This window comes from Macrotis lagotis, chromosome 2 (genome assembly GCF_037893015.1).
Source record: "Macrotis lagotis isolate mMagLag1 chromosome 2, bilby.v1.9.chrom.fasta, whole genome shotgun sequence".
NCBI lineage: Eukaryota > Metazoa > Chordata > Mammalia > Peramelemorphia > Peramelidae > Macrotis > Macrotis lagotis.
Genome location: NC_133659.1, coordinates 163,880,122 through 163,901,480, shown reverse-complemented (window position 1 = coordinate 163,901,480; position 21,359 = coordinate 163,880,122). Strand labels below are relative to the sequence as shown.

The following is a 21,359-nucleotide window of genomic DNA, read 5'->3' as shown; positions in this document are numbered from 1 at the left end:
CGGCGCCGGGCCCGCCCCTCCCGCCCCCCGGCGGCCGCGCCCCCGCGGTCCGGCTGCAGCCGGTGCTGCCCGCCCGGGCCCCGCTTCGGCCCAGTCCGTCCCTGCGGGAGCCGCTGGCCGAGGTCTGGGGGGGCCTTCCCGGCTCGCAGCCTCTTGCACCCGCTGCAGCGTGTGGCATGGAGCAAGGGGGTGAGGGCAGCCCCGCACTCCGGGCCCGCCGGGCGCTTAGAAAACCCGACGGGGAACCTTCATGATGGGGGGCCAGGAGGCCCGGCCCTGGAGTCGGGAGTCCCCGCGTTCACTTAATGATTACCTAGCCCCGTGGCCTTGGGCGAGCCACTTAACCCCACTGCCTTGCAAAAAACAACCTCCGGAGAACAGCTGCAGGGCTTTGGACCCTAGTTGCAGAATTGGGCTACAGGACAACATGTGAACGGGGCAAAGCTATTAAAGTAACTGACCTTCCCGTCAACAAGGGAAAGCAAAACACGCAAATCCTATTTCACTTCTCAAAATTTAGGAGCATAGAATTGTCTAAAGCTTGGTTGCAGCTGTCCTAAGCTCATTACCTCACACCCCTCCACTTCCTCCTTCTAGACCTCCAAGTGCTAACATTAAAGTCCCCTAAAGATTGCCACGGAGGGGCAAGTGTGGAATCGTAATGGATAAAGAACTTGCCTTATAAGGTTCAAAATGACCAAGACTAGGTCAAGGCTGGCACAGAGACTGACCCTCTCTGATTGCCACAGGTCACTCTGAGGAAGGTTGCTGAGAAGATGCACGTTTCCCCACACTGGTGAAATCCTCAGTTACAATATCAAGGCTGCCTGTAGTTGCTGTGTGGCACAAACAGCAGTCAGGCACCCTATGTTCAAAGTTTAAAGTAGCTGCTTTCTTACCGATTCTTAAGAGCTCCAATATGTGGTACCTTCTGGGTTGGGGCTTAGCATCCCCTAACAATCTTTGTGGATCTGTGCTGTGAAAGCTAGCGCCATTAGTAACTTTTCTTACTATCGCCTTCCAAACAATTTTACTTAAATTTAGAATCTGGCCAGCAAAAACTTGACAAATTTTGGCACAATCTTATGTACCATCTCACATATGGAAAAACCTTTCCCCCTCCCTCCCCTTTTTCCTTTATTCCTTAATCCTCCCCAAGATGGGTTATTTAATTAACTGGATAGAGAAGTATAACTATATCTATTAATAATATTAGCATAATCTCTGTAACACTGTCCCTACCAACCTGATTGTGTAAAAACAGTCAAGAGTCTACATATACCAGTGGTAAAGCTATTAGAGTTATACAATTCCCTCCTGTTAAATTTTACTTATTTTTGTGAAACCACCAAAACTGCTTGCCAGTACTTAATACCCAGAGTAATGACCCACTAGCCCATGACAAGTTTTCTGTGCTAGAGAATGTAAAATATAATACCAAGGAAAGAGAAGCAGAATGCAGAATATTTATATTTATTTATAATGAAATTATGGTTCTAAATATTTACAACATATAGGAAACCAGAGAAAATTTATACAAAGCTAGCCTTGCGAAGTATTCAAGTGTGCAAAAACATCAGTCCCAACATTTCAAACACTAACTCCTGCTTTGCAGGCCAGCACCGTCGTTCTCAGCGGATTCACATGTCAATATTCTCAATACAAAAAAAAGTTCTTTTGGCAGGACCTTTGAAATGCCAAGAAAAAAGAAACTAGCTGCAATTTCAGTCACTCTAAATGATTCACCAGTCTAGTCAGAGCAGTCAAAGTCTCTCTACTACAGCTGCAACCAGTTCTGTGGAGACATACAATTTCCATGATGATGAGCTATGCAGTTGGGAAAAGAATCTGGGTAAATTGAGAGTAGTAAGAGAACTTCAGATTCTCTGACCTGCTCATAGTCAAGGAGTTTCATCTGGACCAGCTGAAGAGAGGGAAAGTTCAGAGGAATGAAATAAAGTTGCAATGACTGTCTTTAGACATAAATATGCTGAAGGTGCTGGGTATGTAGACAATTCCAATAAAGATGAGGAAATAACTTCAACTTTCCACCCAGGAACTGGTTAGATCCAAGATTCTCAAATGAGAAAACAGCATTTTTCAAAATAAAAGTAATCCAACAAAGGGTCTCTTAGAAGAATTAAATATTAAAAGATAGAATGCAAGTTCTCAAAATTAGTCCCCATTAATGCTAAGATTTTGGCTGCCACTGCTTAAAATCATTCACAAACAGCAGAGAAACACAAATAGAATTTGTATCACGTAGAGTTGAGGACATACATTTGTAAAGAACATGGGGGCCAGACCAAGCAACACTTAACTCCTTTTATCAAACAAGCACATTTCAGCTACTTTCAAGACATCCTCTCTCCCCTGAAAAAAGCCTGTGATTCTAAACATCTTTTAATGGATGGTATGCTGTTGCAGAAATTAGAACATTTTTAAAAGAATAGAACTCCTCTGAAAGGGAACGCAGCACCTCTAACTTCTGGAAATGTTAAAGATGGCTCCCCCAGCTCCACAGTCTGTTATGTGATACACATGCATTATTGCTAGAGAAGAGTCACTGATGATCAAAGATCTGCTCTGTAGTAGTCTTCTACGGGGCCATCCAGAAAGGCATTTGCTGTTTAGCTCGATGCTGTGATGAAGGGTACTGATATCCCAAACTCCAGCCCTGTGGGAAAGTACTTGCATTTTTATGGCCTCCATGCTCCTCCTCTTCATCAGATGAATCCCCAGCATAAGCTACTAGCCCAAATCCCTTCTCCGTGGTTTTCATCTTCTTAGCTGGATAATCTAGAATAGAGAAAGGCAACCCCAACCCCCATCCCCACCAAGAAAAAAAGATAATACCATAAAATTGTTAATAAAAAAAGATGTTAATTGTAAGTGGTTAGTTGGACACCATTTTGAGGTCACAGGGTCAATGGTCACCCAAAACCGTTGAAGATCACACGAAAACAGCACCAGCATCAGCAAATGTGAATCCACCAGAACCATGTAAGAAAAGAGAAAGAAAAAGAAACACAAAAAAGAAAAAAAAAAAAAAGGAAAGTTAGCAAGTGAGTTACTAAGGACTGACATTTCACCTTTTAAAGAGTTAAAAGAAAGAAGTTAAGTATAAAAGAAATGTATTTGCCTCTGTTTATTTTTAATAAGGCCACAGTATGCTCCTATAGACCTTCTAAAGTCCAGAGCAACTGTTCTGGAATGAGTTGCAAGATTCTCAGATCAAGCAATGGCTCCATGTTAGATCTATTAAGGATCTAGTATTATCTTCACTAGTACTGAGAAAGTTAACTCTCAGTGTCTAAAGAGCATGCAATGCTAATTCTGAATTTTGAAATTTGCTACATGATTTATAAATTCATTAAGGAGCCTTTTCGGTGAGTTTTAAAAATGGAAGTTGATGCTAAGTGCCATGTAAACTGACACTATTCTCTAGAATCTTCCTGGATATACTAGTTAAAAGACAAAAGGTTAGGTTTCTATAGGCTTTGTGTTTGAACATAAAGAAAAGCAGCTTATTAAAGGTCACCCAAGTGAACATCAGATAAGAAAGCTAAAAGCTAAAGCCCAGACTAAAGAGTCTCCCACCTACACCATACTCACCATGGCTGCCTGATAAGGCCCCAGACCCATTTCTTTCATCCGATTCAGTTTTTATTCCAGTCACTGGGAAAGCTGGTGGAGGCATCAACTGCCTGTTAAAAGATAAGAGATTTAGAACCAGCATTGGTACAGGTGCCCAAGTGTTCATTTTTAGGACTTCATTTTAAAATAAATTCAGTCAATCCTTGAGTATCCAGAAAGCAAGAGAAGAAAATAAAATCTATAAAATAGGGGGGGGCAACTAGGTGGCTCAGTGGAGAAAGCACTGGCTCTGGAGTCAGGAGTACCCGAGTTCAAATCCAACCTCAGACTCTTAATAATAATTGCCTAGTTGTGTGACCTTGGGCAAGTCACTTAACCCCACTACCTTAAATAAAAAAATAAAACTACAAGTCTACAAATAGTCCCTTAAATTCACTCAGACCATGAGTCTGAAGTTCCTACTCACAAAAGAAAGAAAACCAAAATACTTTATTAACTAGTAACAAATTTGGCTGAATTAAATTTCTCCTCACTCAGTTCTTATCCAACTTCAGTGCAATGGCCAAAATGCAGGCAAAAAGTAAAAGGAAGAAATCTGGACAATCATGCCTTCAAAAGGTTATGGTTAATTGTACATATGTCTTTCATCTAAAGAAGAAAAATTAATGTGATTTTCATTTATTACATTAATCATAACAAAATAGAGAAGTTTCTTTGACTCAGATATATTTTTTATTTTATTTCAGTCTTATAACACTGGTGGCCTGTAGCAATGACCAATGACCATTAGCATTGATTCCAACATTATTTCTTAGGTCATGTTAACTTCCCACTGGAAAATTCATCCAACTTACCTGTCCCTCTCTCTCTCCTTGCCTGAGGAACTTGCCGGCTTCGATCCCGCACCCTCGATCTCACTCTGACTGGAGAAGCCTGTACCTAAATTAGTCATATGAATGGGTCCATGCTATGAGCAGAAAAATACAGCGGCATTAGCAAATCTACAACTGCTGTATTAGTTTAGCTCCTTAATGTAACTGTCACGTGCCCCATCTTTCAGGTAAACTGTAACTAGTCTGAACTACACAGTTCCTTAAGATTGGACCAATTAATAACTACCCTCAAAATAAGAATTTCAATTTCTTCTCCTTAATGTTTTCCCTTACTAAGAAATTCAAATATGACTTGTCTTTCCAAGACTGACCACAGCTTAACTGAACAGCACAAGTCTAGTCATGTAATATGAAAAGCTACTGATTTTTGCCTACTACATTAATGTGGGTCAAATCCAATTATGATTCTTGTCTGGAACGTGATCAAGATCCATTTACTGGATGGGTGGAAGAGTACCCCAGAGTAATTAAGTAATATATTCCATGCTAACATTTCTGGCAACTTTCCTATTTGGCATCTGGGGGAAAATAGTGAATTGAAAGCCAAGCTGCAACAAGAAACCCTAACCAAATCTGTAGACTACTACCATCTCGATGCCTCAACAAGAACGTCATGAAAGTTCTTTAGCAATGGAATGTCTTGTGCCTAGACAGAAGTATGGGCTTCTAAGAATTCATTTCAGATTCTAATTAAAGGGGTCTTTTTTCTCTAGGTGGGATGTTGGTAAAACTGACTTTTTTGACTTAAAAAAAAAAAACTAAAGGCAACCCTGGGGTTGCACATTAATTCCCCAAGAATATAATTATAAATTACAGACATCAAATATTATTATCAAGAAAACTCTTGGTGTAGATTTGGATTTTAGTCTGAGGGAGAGTAAGGTTAAGAAGGTAAAAGTTGCTGAGAAAAGTTAAGACTGGATATTTTATTTGACCTGGTATCCCAGAAGTCCAGATTCTCGTTCATCTGGTAGCTCCTCTGTGAACCTCCTCTTCTGCCCCTGGGGCTGGGCTGGGAGTTGGGGCTGAGGCTGGGGACTAGTAGGCAAAGCAGTTTTGACAGGGGCAGCAGGAAGAAAAGGACCACTCATCGGACTCTAGGGGCCAGAAGAAACCAAGAAGGGGAAAATGAGAATACAAAACTGGAGAAAAGGTAAACAAACAGTGAATATAATATACTTTTATGAGATAAACTGATTACAAACTTCAATCTTCTCCTGAGCATCAATAAAATTATATATTAACAAAATATAGTAATATTATCTACATCCCTTTTTCCAAGGGTTATAAAAAGTTATAAGATAATCTAAACAAAGAAATTTTGAAATTCTGGGAAGACCTGTTACAAATTTAATGTTTCATTATTGTTCTTATTGAAAGGCAAACATACTCATTAAAATCATATTCATGCCCTATAAACAAAAAGTCAAGAGGAATTTACATAGTATTTTCATTTAAAGACATTTATTGCATGATAACTCTTTCAGTCAACAATCACTGCTAATGTATGCTGCAAAGATAATTACATTTCCTATTTCCAGTCTCTAAAAAGTTGTTCTTCTGACATTTTTTTCCTATTATTTAATTTTTTTTAAAGTTTTTTTTTGGCAAGGCAAAGTTAAGTGGCTTGCCCAAGGTCTTACAGCTAGCTAACTATTAAGTGTCTTGAGGCCAGATTTGAACTCAGGTACTCCTGACTCCAGGGCCAGTGCTCTATACACTGTGCCACCTAGCCACCCTTTCCTGTTATTTTAAAATATCATTATGAGCACAAAGAATTATGGACTAAAGTTGAGATATAGTTGTCCTCATGTAAAAAGTAGAATTTAAAACTTGCATCGAGAATTAGACACACCATCCTTAAAAGTCTTAAACTTTGAACAGTCACTAATGCTGATTGTCAACTTAGAAGGTGGTAGTTCCAATAGAGTAAAGCCACAGGAAGATCTGCCATGTGTTGTTAAATATTTTTGTTGATGATTTGGAAAAAGTTGTTGATAGCATGCTTATCAATCTGCAGTTAACACAAAGGTGAAAGGGATAGATAATTCATTGAATGATTCAGGGACCAGCTAAAAACTGATCTTCAAGAAACCTTTCCCATCCCTCTCAATGTTAGAGCATTCTTTTAAAGATGACCTCCACTTAACCCTGTCTCCATATTGTTTGTATGTTATCTACCCCCATTGGACTGTGAGCTCTTTGAGAGTAAGGACTGCGGGTTTTTTTTTGGGGGGGGGATTTGCAATTTTTTTTCTGCCTCCAGGGTTTAGTGCAGTGCCTGTGACATAGTAAGAGCTTTAAAAAATGTTTGATGACTTGACTTTCATCCAAAAATTAAAGTTAGAATTCAGAAACTTCTAAACAGATTAGAACAATTGGTCTAATAAAATAAGATGACAAGCAATAGGGATATATCAAGTTTTACACTTGGGTTTAAAGAATAAACTTCACAAGTACAAGATGGAGGAGGTATGGATAGCAGAAATAGATTAGAGGGGGAGCTAAAAGGAATTGCAAACTCAATGAGTCAACAGTGTGATTATAATAGCCAAGAAAGCTACTGCAATCTTAGGCTGTATTCAGAGAGGTGGCATTTTCAGAAAGAAGGTGGTGTTCACCCCATCAACTGTTCTGACCAGATTACATTCAGTTCTGGGGATCAGAGTTTAGAAAGAACATTGGTAAGTCAGAAAACATCCAGAAGTCTACCAGAATGATGAAGAGTCTGAGCCCAAACCATATGAGAATTGGTTGGAGAAAGCAGGAATGTTTAATGTATGTATTAGAGAAGATCTGTGGGGACCATGAGAGCTATCTTCAACTACCCAAAGGGCTATTACATAGAACAAGAATGAGACTTACTCTGCTTGGCCACAAAGAGCAAAACTGAAAGCAATGGATAGAGGTTGCCAAGGCAAATTCAGGTTTGAGAAGAAAACTTCATGATAATTAAAGTTATTCAAAAGTATAATGAATATGGCTATTTTGAGACACAGTAGGTTACTCTTCAACTAAGGGTTTCCAGAAAAGGCCAGATGATCTTTCGTCATAGTAGATACACTATTTGGGGTTCAAATTAGATGGCTACTATAGTCCTTTCCAACTCCAAACCTATGGCTAAGATCTCTTGTTCTTAATATCACTTTATAAATTTGTATATGTGGAAGATCCAAAGGGAAAAAACAGCTCTTCATGACAGGAAAGGGATGAGATGAGCTGAGCTGGCCCTTTTCATCTTGTAGACAGCCTTTTTCAAATTTAGGATACAGAAGATCTCTGAACGGTGATTTTTTTTTTCTTTTTGAGTGAAAAAGTGATTCACTGGCAGAAGATATCTGATGTCTTTATGTTACAGGTTTTCTTATTGAGTAAAATAGGAAATTCTTTCCTAAACCTGAGTATGCTCCCACCAAAATCATGCTATCTCATATATACTCTTAGTATCCTACCTGGGCAGTGCTAGCCGGAGGCTGCACTTGTGAAATCGGGTATTGTGTTGGCACAGGTGGGACTCCAGTAGGTAACGTTGGCAAGACTCCAGGTGCCAATGAAACAGCTGGTGGCACTATGCCTGGTACTCCATAGGGAGGCTGAACTGGCTGCTGAGGAGGGGGAACAACAGGGTAACCAGACTGATAGCCATTGGATGGATAATATGGTGGTTGAGGAGGGACACTATTTATAGCAGAGGGTTGTGTATAGCCTGAGGGGGAAGAAAAAAAGTGTTTATTATCAGCTGCAGTAGAAGGAGACAATCAAATTGAGTTACACTTATTACCCTAAGAGGAAAGGAAAAAAAATGAAGCAAAATGTCTTTCCAAATTACAGTTAAGTGTGAGGTAAATGTTACATGGGAGTTTAGGGCACTCCAAGTCTAACCTCAGTTTCCATGACCCATATGTAAGCATTGCCTATGACAAATTGATTCACAACCCCAAAACAGAAAATTAAAGTATATATACCTGGTAAAGGTACAGCAGTGTTAATCTGATTCACAAATCTAGAGTACTCTGCATGAACCTGAGAAAGAAAAAAAGAACAAATTAATAAGTGAATATGCCTGGATTCATAGTTTAACTGAAATTTTTGATAGGATTAGTAAAGGCATTTCTTTTAGCTCAAGGCCTGTTTAACAAATTCTACAGCTTCTAATTCTCAAAGAACTTCTCAAAGACAATTTTGGAGCCACTGTGAAAATTAAGTTTCAAAAAGACAAATATCAACTAAATTTAATGTTTTTACATGGGGTCTAATCTAAATTTTGACAGGATGAATGAAAAGGCATTTAATTAAATATTTACTGCATGCCATGAAGTGAGCTATACACTTGTGATACAAACAGAAAAAGCAAGGAACTAACATTCTAATTGGGAGAGAAAACATACAGGAGCACTAAGCCACCTCAAAGAAGATAGTTTAAATTATAAGACCAGTTCACTATGTAATTTTGCTATCTCTTATATTTTAATTTTTCCTCAAGGATATGATTTTTCTCTCAACAGATTCAATTTTGATCAATGTATAGCATGGAAACAATGTGAAGATTATCAGACTGCCTTCTGTGGGGAGGTGGGTAGGAGGAAAGGGGGGGTTCAGGGAAAAATTGCAAATCAAAATATTACAAAAAATGATAGGTAGAAACTACCATTTTATATAATTGGAAAACAAACAAAATATTTATATTAAAAAAATTATAAGATCAGCTCTATGAAGCGATGGGCTGGCTTCTTTTTCTTGGCCTAAAACACGTGTTCTTCAGTTACTTTATTTTCATATACTCCACCAGGGGACAATCAGGCAATTTCAAAATTGCTAATACTAACACAATAATCAACATTCCTTGACTTTTTTCTCCTAACTTTTCATCATTAATATCAACTATTTTCTTCAGGGACGCAGAAGAGTCTGGAATAAAAGACTTGAAAACTACCAGGTATAAAGGCCATACACAAACTCCAACACTAAGGCTCAATCTAAGCATCTTGGTCTTTTGAGTATCTCAAGAAATAATTAACTTTGATCACCCACACTCCTGCCTGATAGAATACCAACAAAAGGATGGCTCATCCAAACCGAAGCTAGTTCCAGAGTCAAAACCCCACAATATGGATAAAAAAATGATCCAAGAAAAGAGAGAACTGGTATATAAACTGTGACCCAAACCTCAGTGGTTCTAGACTCTTCAAAACATGTCCAGGCATCATGACAAAAAATGTAGCCACAACAGGCCACAAAGGTAACAAAAATGTCTTTTGCAAAAAAGATAAGTCAGACCACACAACTCACTGTTTGTAGGAGATTCTCACAGAGCTTCTTGGCAGCAGCAAGGCCTTCTGGTTTGGGGTGACTGCAAAGAAACAAGAACAAGGAATTCAGTGGAGGAGGAAAAATAAATAATCTAACATACTGCTTTGATTTCCAGTCAACTTTCCATGATCTAATACAAATTCTCATGATAGCTCAAATATTAGGCCTGAAGACAATATAACACAGAAATATGCCCTTAGATAATTGATATTTTCCTTATACTGATGTTGTGTTCCATGGATCCTATCTGACCAAATTAAGGGGGGAAAAATACATGTCAAGTTCATCCAACTTTCTAAGAAAATAATTAAAATAATCAGATTTTAAGAACTTGTTATAATTATGTTATCTCATTTTTTAATAGCAGGTGATTTTAACCTTTTATTGAATCACTAGATCCCTTTGGCAATTTGATGAAGCCTATAGATCTCTTCTTATGAAAAAGTTATGAGAACATTTTTTTAAAGAAGTTCATACACCAGAATTACAAATTGCAAAACTAAACACTGAAATTGGCAAGGATGTTACATCCTACTTAAAAAATTGCTTACATTACTAGGGAGCTTAGCAATTTACAAAGCACTTTCCTTATCTTCCTATTAAGGTTTTTTTTTTTTAGGTTTTCCCAAGGCAATGGGGTTAAGTGGCTTGCCCAAGGCCACACAGCTCGGTAATTATTAAGTGTTTGAGGCCGAATTTGAACTCAGGGACTCCTGACTCTGGGGCTGGTGCTGTATCCACTGCGCCACCTAGCCACCCCCATCATCCTATTAAATTTTAGTTATTATTATTATTCTAATTTTACAAATGAGCTTTCATGAGACACAGGTTAAGTGATCAATTAATTCACTGCCAACACAGCTAGAAAGGTTCAGGGCTGAGAATGGAACTCGGATCATGTGATTTAAATATAACACCTTTCCAATATATTGGAATTGTAAAAGCAAGAATGCACTGAAATTAACTCAAAAAAAAAAGCAGGATATCCTTTAACGTGACTAAAGCACCCTAGTCTAAAACTTCCTTTAATCACATTTAAAGTGTTATGTTTAAGATATTATTTTTAGTGTTTCAGCCAAATATTACACAATTTAGGTGCATTTTCTTTCGCTCAATCTGCATGACTCCATAAATGTTATGAACAATAATTAAGGATCTACCCACCCCCCACCCCCAACCCTATTCAATCATACCTAATGTAAATATACATTGGTTCAAAAGCTTCACGGCCTGAAGCTGGCTCTATGCAGCCTGAGCCTTTGCCACGTAGGAAGACTTTGGCGCCAGTTTCAATTTGAATATGTTGCAAGTATGAGCAGCTGGGGCCTTCTACCTTCTCCTTGACATTAAATGTGGGTACAGCATGTTCCAGACCCACAAATAATTTGTCTTGAACATAATGCAGCTGTAGACAGGAGAGAATTACATCTTAGCCCAAAAAGAACACACAATCTTATTTCTTGAAAAAACATAATAAAAAAACCACTATATATGACATGATGCCATTCAAAACTCCAAAGTACTGGGTCCTCACTCAAAATACAAATACTTTACAAAGAGTCTGATTTACATCAAACCCCACCATATTACTCACATTGCCTATCAGATACTTTATGGGGAATACCAAGGATTCTAGCAAGGGATTTTTGCGAAAGAGAAAAACACTTAAAAAGGCTGGTAGGGAACCTCACTAAGAGGAAAGGTTTCCTTCATCCCTTCATAATACATACACTGTACATATGAAATTGTTGTAGATAGCCTCTTCCTATGATAAAATGTAATGTTGGGCAGTACAGTCAGTCCTCTACTCTTCTTGAAGTGGGACTGCTCTCTCCAACCCTTTAATGTAGGAGGATTGTATCAGCAGAGTCTAGCTTCATCAGACTCAGCCTTCTTAGTCCTCCAGTGATTATCAACATCAAAAGAAATATAAGCCAGCTAGTCAAACATGTGAAAAATGATTCCTTAGCCTTATGTTTAAAAAAAAAAAACCCTCAAAGGAAGGCATAGAGCATTGTTAAAAAGTATATTGATGACTGTAATGTAAAAACAAAATCATTTCCCCTAAAATCCACCCCCTTTGAAATTATTTCCTGTAATAAGAAAAACTTTTAATCAAAACCAAGACACACTACATATGGCATTACTCATCTACAGTCCTTGATGGCTATCCTAATGTATGCTTCATAATCAGTTTTCTGAGACCAATCATTAGAATTAGTCAGAATTCAACTGTTTTTAGTGTTGTTTCCATTTGTACTATTATAGATATTCTGCCCTGATTCATACAAATCTTCCTATTTTTCTCTGAATTTCTCATACTCAACATTTCTTAAAATGCAACAGTTCATTCTATTAATATGTGCAAATGTGTTGAGCCTTTCCCAAGTGCTGAAAACTAATTCGTTTCCGTGATCTGGTTTCTTTGGAAATGTAGAACTAGTAATAGAATTTCTAGTAACTTTTCTCACAATTCCAAATTACTCTATAGAACTCTTGTACCAGTTCAAAGTTCCACTAACAGTGAAACAGCTATTTTTATATGTCTTCCCATAGACTGACCAATATTGAATATTTTGCTTCAACAACTTTACTAATTTGCTGTAAGGTGAAACCTCAGAGCTCTTTCAATGTGCATTTCTCTTATTACTGTTTAAAACAATTTTTTATATAGTTATTGATATTCAAGTGCCTGCAATTAATTCTTTTGAAAACTTTCTCATCCTATTCCCATCCTACCCCCCAATTCACTTTGTTTTTGGGGAGCTCAACTTTTAAAACAAAAATACCTTGAAATTAAACTCAAATATATGTGTACCTGCTATGTTCAAGGCACTATGCTGCTGGCATAAAGATGGTCAAGGTACATTACATACCCCTGACTGGAATGGAGGCTTCTGACCAATAGCTGGTGACAGCTGGGCAACAGGAGCAGGCTGGTGATAGACAGTAACTGTCGCTCCATTGAAAGTTGGACTGGTCCCTGTGGCAGCCTTCACAACACCATTAGTGATGATTTCTTTGATTCGGTTCACAGCTCCTAAGAGGACATAGAAAGTAAATCTCCTAATGAATCAATCGACTTATGCACAAAAATACGTTAACTCTAACTCTCAACAATCCAAGAATAGATAATCCATTTTGTGCATTGTCTGTGACTTTTTCCAAGTATTTACATATTTGGAAGGTTCAGAAAATGAAATTATTAATTTATTTCCTTGTTACACAGTTCCAAAATATCAACTTGTGTTTCTATTTAGAGTACAATAAGTATCTGCCCTGCTGAATGTAAACATTACTTACTGTCTACTAACTCCCGTGTCTGACCCTGAACATGAAGATATAATGGACGGTCCCTGGAAAAGTGAAATAAAGCAAATCTTTTAAATAAATGGGAACATACGGAAACATTCTAATTTTAAATGTTTAAAATTGTAAATGTAAAAACTAAACAAATGGAGAAGCTGTCAAACATAGACAATTTTACTTCTATTCTGGTTACGAAAGGATGCTCAAGTTAAGAATATTTTAAGGATCTACATTATATTTCAAGTATTACTTTTCAAAAATATCTAAGTTTAATCCCTTTCTTCTATATTAGTTCTTGATGGAAAGTAAGAAATTAAGACTTAAACCACAGATGTTGATTACAATAGTATTTGCAGGACAGTTTCTAAGGATAGTGTACTAAACCAGACAAGTTCTAATCCAAACTATCTGGTCACAGATGTATCAGTTTTCATTCTTTTCTTTCTTTTTATGAAAGCAAAATGGGCTAAGTGACTTGCCCATGGTCATAGAGCTAATAAATGTTTGAAGTTGGATTTGAACTCAGGTCCTTCTGACTATAGGGGCAGGTACTCTATCCATTGTTCTACCCAACTGCCGTAATTTTCCAATTTTTAAAATTTCTCTGTAACTTAAAAAACCTTTTCATTTTTGCCTTGTTCTGGTTCATAAACAAAAGGTTAAAAAAAAGTCATTAGCAAAAACCCCAGGAGTTTGACAATTCCAATAAATGGCAACTTATTTTGGTGCTTATTTTTAGGAGCTAGGCAAAGCACTGAATAGATTGCCTTCCTTGAAATGCTACTCTGGTACATTGGAAACCCCTCTCCTTAATAGAGACATAAGTGGCAAGAGAAGAATCCCAACAGTTTACAATGAGAGCATAATCACAGAAAGGGATTGATTACTCACCATTACTATCAAAATAAACAGTATAAAGCACATTTCTATAAATGGTTCAACCAACAAAGGCTTCCAGTGACCTAGCCAATCTCTAAAATCCTTCAGAAAAATGACTGAGAAAAAAAAAAACTTACACAAGGCCCTATTATGAAGCTCTTAATAGTTCTAGTTTAAAAAGGCAAGTGAGGGGGCAGCTAGGTGGCGTAGTAAATAGAGCACCAGTCCTGGAGACAGGAGTACCTGGGCTCAAATCCGGTCTCAGCCACTTAATAATTACCTAGCTGTGTGGCCTTGGGCAAGCCACTTAACCCCATTTGCCTTGCAAAAAAAAATAAAATAAAATAAAAAAGGCAAGTGAGTTATTCTTCCAAGAATGCTCAGTTTTCCCTCATCCATCTATATTTCATCTGGAATCCACTGCTAATCAAGTATGAATTTACTAAACCTAATTCCCAAAAGGGATATACTCTGTTGCTGTAACTTTATTTGTACCTCGTGTAACCAAGACTAGATTGTGTGGTAAGCACATATTAGGTCTAAATCAAATAGGATTGTGGAACTCCATATTTAGCAGGTAGTCCAAAAAAAGCATCTTTATTTGTAAATTTTAGTTTTTATTTAAAATTTTGTCTCCTAATTAGGTTTTGTCCAGGCCAATATTTTTAAATGTTTGCATTCCAACTGACAAATGGAAGAAGAAGGTCAAACATGACAAGTAGCAGATAGAAGACCTTATGGGATTAAAATTTTACCACGGATTCTCCACAATCCATATCTGACAATGTAGACCATCAATAACAAACAGTATTGCAAATCCTACCTCAGATACCCAGAATAATAATGATGATTAACATCTTGGAATATCTGAATGGGTTTTTTAAGCAGTCATCATAACAAGCTGCTAATTAAGAAATAAGAGTATCTTTGGAATATCTCAATAAAACGGACCCAGAAGACCCCAAAAATAGTTATCCATTTAGGACTACCACTCCTACCACCCTGCATCACTTAACATCACACATAAAGGAAGAAAATATTCATCTATACCCAGGTCCCACTTTGGCTTTCTCCTCAGCAGTCATGAACCTCCCTCTAGTGGAGACTGCAGCCCCACTCAGTCGACTGATCTAAAAAGAGCAAAGAAGCACAATGAACAAAATGGCAAGCTTGTTAATAATAGTCTGGAAACTGCATGTGATTTTTACTCCCAAGAGCTGGGAAACCAAAACAAAAATTGACATTTATGAATGAACTATAACATCATATTTCAAATTCTACAAAACTGACATTTAACTGTTTCTTTATTATCTAGATGTCTCACTTGTATATTATTCTCAAATCAAGAGCCAAAGAGCCCATAATTACTGCCTTAAAGCTCCACTCATTTAGTCAGTTATCTCAAGTGCAAATATGGTCTCTCACGAGTTTTAAGAAGTTCCATTTCCTTGACTTTTTTACTTCCTTACTGTTAAGTTCTAAATTTCAAATGTATTCTTTTCTCAACATAAATTCAGTCTCTATCTGGAGACCAAAATAATTCCTTAGCAAGACAACAAATGTCTAGATCTTTACATTTATTTTAAAAAGCCTTTAATTTCTAAAATGCCTCTATGTACTTCCATTCCAAATACAAGAGATCAATTCCATACACACCTCATCCTGAGTCTGTCCTCGTGTCAGTAAGTTTCTGCATGTAAGGGGGACATCATTGATTTCCACTTCAGCTACCACCAGATCATCTTTGCTTTTATTGCTAACCAGACCTTTACCTGGGACCTGAAGCTACAAACAAGAGGACAAAAGCAGATAGATGATAAAATCATTAAGCTGTCTCTCCCTTATCCCCCAATCCTTTTTCCTATTCCTCCATCTCCCTAACCATCTTATTTAATAAAAATGAACAAATATTTATTAGGCCCCTACTATGTGCAAGGCAGTAGAGATACAAAGAAAAAACAAAACAGTTGCTGCTTTCAAGAGTTTGTCCATACATGTGAGTCTTCCTTAAACAAAGTAGAAAAACGGGATTAAAATTTAAAAAAAGACCCTGAATATTAACAAGTATAATCCCATAATTTTTACAAATAGGGAAATAGAGGTCTAATAATGTGAAGTAATTTGGTAAAGATAAAATGGTTACTAGAACACAGGGTAAAGTTCTGGAACTGGATACAGATATTCTATTTTTGAGAATATCACTTAGCCTTTTTTAGGCCAGTTGCCTTAACTGTTATAAAAAAATGTACATAGTTGTATCTACCTTAAAAGGATATGGTGATGATATGAGATGCATAAAATGATTTACCTTAAATAACTACAAAAAATATTAATTATTATTTGTGGAAAAGCAGTGACAAGAATTTTGATCTCTTGACTCTTATGATTTTTATATTATACCACGCCTCCCACAGAAAACCAAAGGAGGGCAAGAAATCATTTTGAAGACCCTGTTAAATTGCTAAATTGCTTTTCAACTCAGCATCTGTGTATAGATTATTGACAACAAACTGTAGAATCACTAAGAGCTGTTAATTGTTCCCACCAACCATTACAGGCAACCGAATAATCAAAGTAAGCATAAATAAAATATAAGGGAGAATCCACTGCATGATATTCCTCACCCTAGGCCTTTATCACAAAGCCACAGAACCTCAAATGTCTCTAGCTGTTTTAATAATACCCCAAAATCCTCAAACTGAATGATTCATCCTTTCAGCAATTGCAATGAGACATACAATATGTAGTAAAATACAAAGTAAAAAAAAAAAGTTCTGTTTTCTCAGTTTCTAATTGTATGCCATAACTTATTACACTTTTGGATACCTCTCAACAATGTCCAGAAACTTTGTGGCTTCTGATATTATTTTGTACCAATAAAGTCCATAAAATTTCTGTGTAAAGCAAAAATGGGGATATAGTACTATACAGTCAAATTTTATTATAATTTGAGACAGATGTCCATGGGAAAATGTGAGGATTATTCTGTATCTGTATGTTTTTAATTCTTTGCATCACAAAGAAATGGACAATTGCTTATAAATTAAAAGTATACACAAACTAAAATACTCAAGAAAAAATTTACTTCTACTTTACTGGAAATTCCCATTAACATCACATAAACAATGTTTAATTAGTCATTCTGATTCTAATTATTTTAACCCTCTACCCTTTGTAATCATGATTCAACTGCTTTCTCACTCTACAATACCCCTATACCCCACCTCCCCCTTCTCCCATTGATGGGTTCCTCCAGGGTTCTCCAACTTGAGAAAAGGACCAGGCCAGCCATTCACCATTCCTTTCCAGGTTCTGCTTTTGACTTTCTGAACTTTAGCACCATTGGGTCACATGCCTCACTCACCCTCTTTTTCAACTCCCTCATTGTGTGTGATCTTTCCTCAATTAAAAGGATGCTGCTTAAGGGCAAGTATTGTCTTCTTTTTGTTTATGGCTTAGCACATGGTATAGTGCCTGGCACATGGCAAGTACTTAATAAACTAATGCATGGTGCCTGCCTTGCAGAACTACAAGGAGATAGTTTTTCGAAACACTTGTTCATTACTATTTTAACAATAGGTAGAAATTACTAGGAGAAAGATTTCATTTTAACATGAAAAAACTTCCTGACAATTAAGAGGGCTACTTTAGACATAGTATGAACTGTCAAGCTTACTTAGTTGGATGGCCATTAAGAATGCTACAGAATGGGCGGCTAGGTGTCGAAGTGGATAAAGCACCGGCCCTGGAGTCAGGAGTCCCTGAATTCAAATCCGGTCTCAGACACTTAATAATTATCTAGCTGTGTGGCCTTGGGCAAGCCACTTAAATTAAAGAAGTTTGCCTTGCAAAAAAAATACCCTAAAAAAAAAAAAAGAATGCTACAGAATATTAAAGATTGCTTCAGAATGAAAGGTTGGACTAAATTATCTTTCACATCTCTTTTGAAGATGCTACAATTTCACATAAGGCTCAGCAAAAAATATAAAGTTTGCAACAATTCTCTCACATAACACACAATTCTTCACTTTCTTCATTAAATTTTAAAATAAACATAAAATAAGTCAGTCTATTAAACTTTTAAGTTCATGCAATACATTATTCAGAAATTGGTTAAACATATAAATCTTAAGATAGTAAGATAATTTATTTGAAAATAAACTATTTGACCTTCAATTTAAAATTTTTTTATTTAAGGCAATGGGGTTAAGTGACTTGCCAAAGGTTACACAGCTAGGCAATTATTACACATCTGAGGCCACATTTGAACTCAGGTCCTCCTGACTCCAGGGCTCTATCCACTATGCTACCTAGCTGCCCCAAGACAAATTGTTCTAATAATCACCTATAATATCACTCTAAAAAGAGAATATCAAAAACCGAGTCAATTCTTGAAATACCTTCTCAACAGCATTTTGGGTTGGTTTGAGTTTTCCTTTAGCCATCAGCATGGCGTTGATTTTGGCTGCCACAGCAGCTGCTGCATCTAAGGCTCCTGAGGGAGCAGCTGCTGATCCCCCAGGACTCCCCCCACTGTTGGGAATTTCTCCACCAGGAGCAGCAGGAGGGAGGAAGAGAAGTGGGGCAGGAGCTGGCTGGTCCCATTTACTTCGGCGCCTTAAGGAATGAGATAAATATGTCAACCCTCTGGAAGCCCTAACTGCCCTTCCTTTACCCCTACAATTTCAACTCTCTACTCTTCCTTTAATCCTACCAGATAACTTGCCCCACCTTAATCTCAAGAATAATTTTTCTCTCTCTTTCTCTGAGATTGAGAGACCTCTTATCCAGGTTTGGAAGTGCTGTAGTTTACTAGCTATCCCAATATTGATCTATATGCAAGTTTTAACCTGTATTCCCATTCCCCCCCCTACTTCTACCAAAGGGCTCTACACTTAGGGAGCACACTATATCAGTTCCTTAATTCGAATAATCATTTAGTTTCTGCTGCTAAGAATCCAAGTAATGCACCAGTCTTAGTTTCTTGAATTGCAGACACACAAATATTTGCCACCTCCGTTCTCAGTGTTTGTACCTGTACAAACTTGGCATTTTCCTCATAACTAGGCAAAGCATTACACGTTATTTTTTTAGGTCTGTAAAATGAAAGCTGAAGGAATCACAGAAAAATGTTCCACTAAGCTGTCAAGTTCAGGCCCATTGTGAGGCAGCAGTATGTGGCCAAGTCCTCAAGACCTCCGTTAAAAGCAGATTTGGCTACTAATTAGGTGTATGACCTTCAGCACCTTATTTCTCTTCTCACTATTCCTAAGATAATGAAAAGCTATTAAGAGATGATTTATAAACTCTCTTCCAGTTCTAAATGCTACAAACTGTAAGAGGGCTTTAAGGCCTATTCTAATACATTAGCTAGTGTTTTACCCTAAACTTTAATGACAAATTCAATAAACTTATTTAGTTAATCCAGTCTCTCTCCTCTTAGCTTGGAGCCCCTTTAATTGCCCCCGCCCCGGCAGCCCCGGCAGCCCCGTCACCTTCCCCTCTCGGTCAGCCCCGCCTCTTTCCCCGATTGGTCGTCAGGCCTCCCTCTCTCCGGGGTCCCCAACCCCCAGCGGCCTCCCCAAAGCTCCTCCTCCCGCTTTGTCCCACTCGCCTCAGCCGCCCCTCCGCCCCTTTTAGTGACCCCCCCCACCATGCTGCCTAACCCCCCCTGCACGTTCCCTGCCCCCTCCGCTCCCCGGCCGAGCTTCCCCGAGCCTCCTCTCTCTCACCACCCCGACCCTCACAACCCGACCCTCATCCCTTCCCATTCCCGCCCACCACCCCCTGCCCCCTCCGGGCCTCACCCGCCACCCCCAGGATGCGCCGCACTCCCCGCGGACATGGCGACAGGATCAGCTCAACCACCCGCCAACTACCACCCCACACCACTACCACCCCTCCCCGTCACTTCCGGCCCCAACGCCTTTGAGCACAGCCCTTTCCGGTCGCGAGGCAGGGCGGTTCCGGTGTCAGCGCCTCCAAGGATTGGACGTGGGGCCGGAAAAGGTGCTAGGATGGCGGGAGCAGAGGGGTCTCTCAGAGCATGCGCAGTGTGTTCCTCCCCCCCCCACGCCCCGGAGAGGACGGAAGCCGAATTGCTTTCAACGATGGGCGTGGCCTGTGAGCGTTTTTGCTATGGACACGTGAGCTGGTTCCGCGGCGAACAGATTGGATGCGCATGCGTGTGAGCTTTAGTCGTCCCCCTGCTTCTGAAAAAATAAGTGGACTGAGCCATCTTCGAGCTAGTGCCTCTTGAGTGGCAACGAGGGTCACTTACAAATTTCAACTTTTCCGTCAATTCAACAGACTTTTAAAAATGCTTTCATGTTTTCTATTAACTTATTTAGTTGTTATTCAGTCCCATCCAACTCTTTATGATCCAGTGGACCATGCCATCCATAGGGTTTTATTGGCAAAGATACCTTAAAGGTTTATTTTCTTCTCCACTGGATTAAGGCAAAGAGATTAAATAACATGCCCATTTTATGTATTTTGAACATAAGAAAATAAGGACAACAAAACAGGAAAGGGAATTCTAGTCTTGTCTGTCAATTGCTGCTATTTACCCATTTCAACGATTACTAAATCAATTGTTTTTCAAAAAAATCCACTGTGTGCCTGCCTGAAATGCAATTTGTAAACGTTACAATGTTTCAGTCTTCATGACACTTGAATTCCTTTGAAGGAATAGATCCTGTTTATGTGTATATGAAGTACATTCGCGGATGCCATCCCCAACTCGCTTCAGGTTCTTAATTCCTGGGCTATGGCTGTACCCTTTATGGCAGATCAGGATTACAAGTCAGTCTTCAGGGTCCTGGAGGAAATCCTGCTGGGGAAAGGGGCAGGGAAAGACATCCTTCTACTCACTACTATCCTTCCTGAGCCCCCACTGGTATGTTTCTCATTTAAATAAATCACTGGTACCCTTAGCTCTTAATCATGAAACACTTATTTTTAAATTTTTTTTGGCTGTTAAAGATTTTATTTATTTTGAATTTTACAATTTTTCCCCTAATCTTACTTCCCTCCCCCAATCATGAAACATTTATTAAAGAATGCAAAGCAATAATGATAAAAACATATCTGTCTATCCATAAACCTGTGTTACTCTCTTACAATGGATAGAGTCCATGGAGTAAAGTAGGCACAAGATTATAGAAGTCTAGCAGAAAAGCAGGTTGAACAGGGAAATAAATCTTTGTGCCTAGAGCCACTAGGCTACAGATCTTAAGGTATTTACTTTGTGGTACAGTGTTGTCTGGATCTCTTCACAATCCTGATGGACAATGCTGCTTCCTTGCTACCTCAGGCTGCCGGATTCAGCTGTTTTAGCCTTCAACCTGGAATCTGCAGCTCTTTTCAGAT

At 38.4% G+C, this 21,359-nt stretch overlaps 1 protein-coding gene and 1 non-coding gene across 4 annotated transcripts; both read right to left on the bottom strand.

The window, feature by feature from the left end:
• Positions 1-1,459: 1,459 nt before the first annotated feature.
• Positions 1,460-19,896, bottom strand: KHDC4 (KH domain containing 4, pre-mRNA splicing factor). 3 transcript variants are annotated; one of them, XR_012475805.1, is made up of 15 exons: positions 19,796-19,896; positions 18,389-18,605; positions 15,645-15,773; positions 15,039-15,118; positions 13,104-13,156; positions 12,677-12,840; positions 10,994-11,205; positions 9,780-9,840; positions 8,456-8,513; positions 7,943-8,196; positions 5,426-5,587; positions 4,452-4,564; positions 3,616-3,707; positions 1,892-2,799; positions 1,460-1,795 (listed from the first exon to the last, which is right to left on the bottom strand). XR_012475805.1 is itself a non-coding variant. In XM_074223264.1 (14 exons), exons 1-14 carry the CDS (start codon positions 19,831-19,833, stop codon positions 2,600-2,602), a joined length of 1,833 nt encoding a protein of 610 aa, XP_074079365.1. In that variant the 5' UTR covers positions 19,834-19,896; the 3' UTR covers positions 1,460-2,599. The 3 variants fall into 3 exon arrangements, 2 of the variants coding, with proteins under 2 accessions (XP_074079365.1, XP_074079366.1); XM_074223264.1 differs by having other exon boundaries at positions 1,460-2,799; XM_074223265.1 differs by lacking the exons at positions 1,460-1,795; positions 1,892-2,799 and having other exon boundaries at positions 3,614-3,707; positions 4,452-4,536.
• On the bottom strand, positions 11,579-11,707 carry LOC141515765 (small Cajal body-specific RNA 4). The gene has a single exon (XR_012476510.1).
• Positions 19,897-21,359: the final 1,463 nt, after the last annotated feature.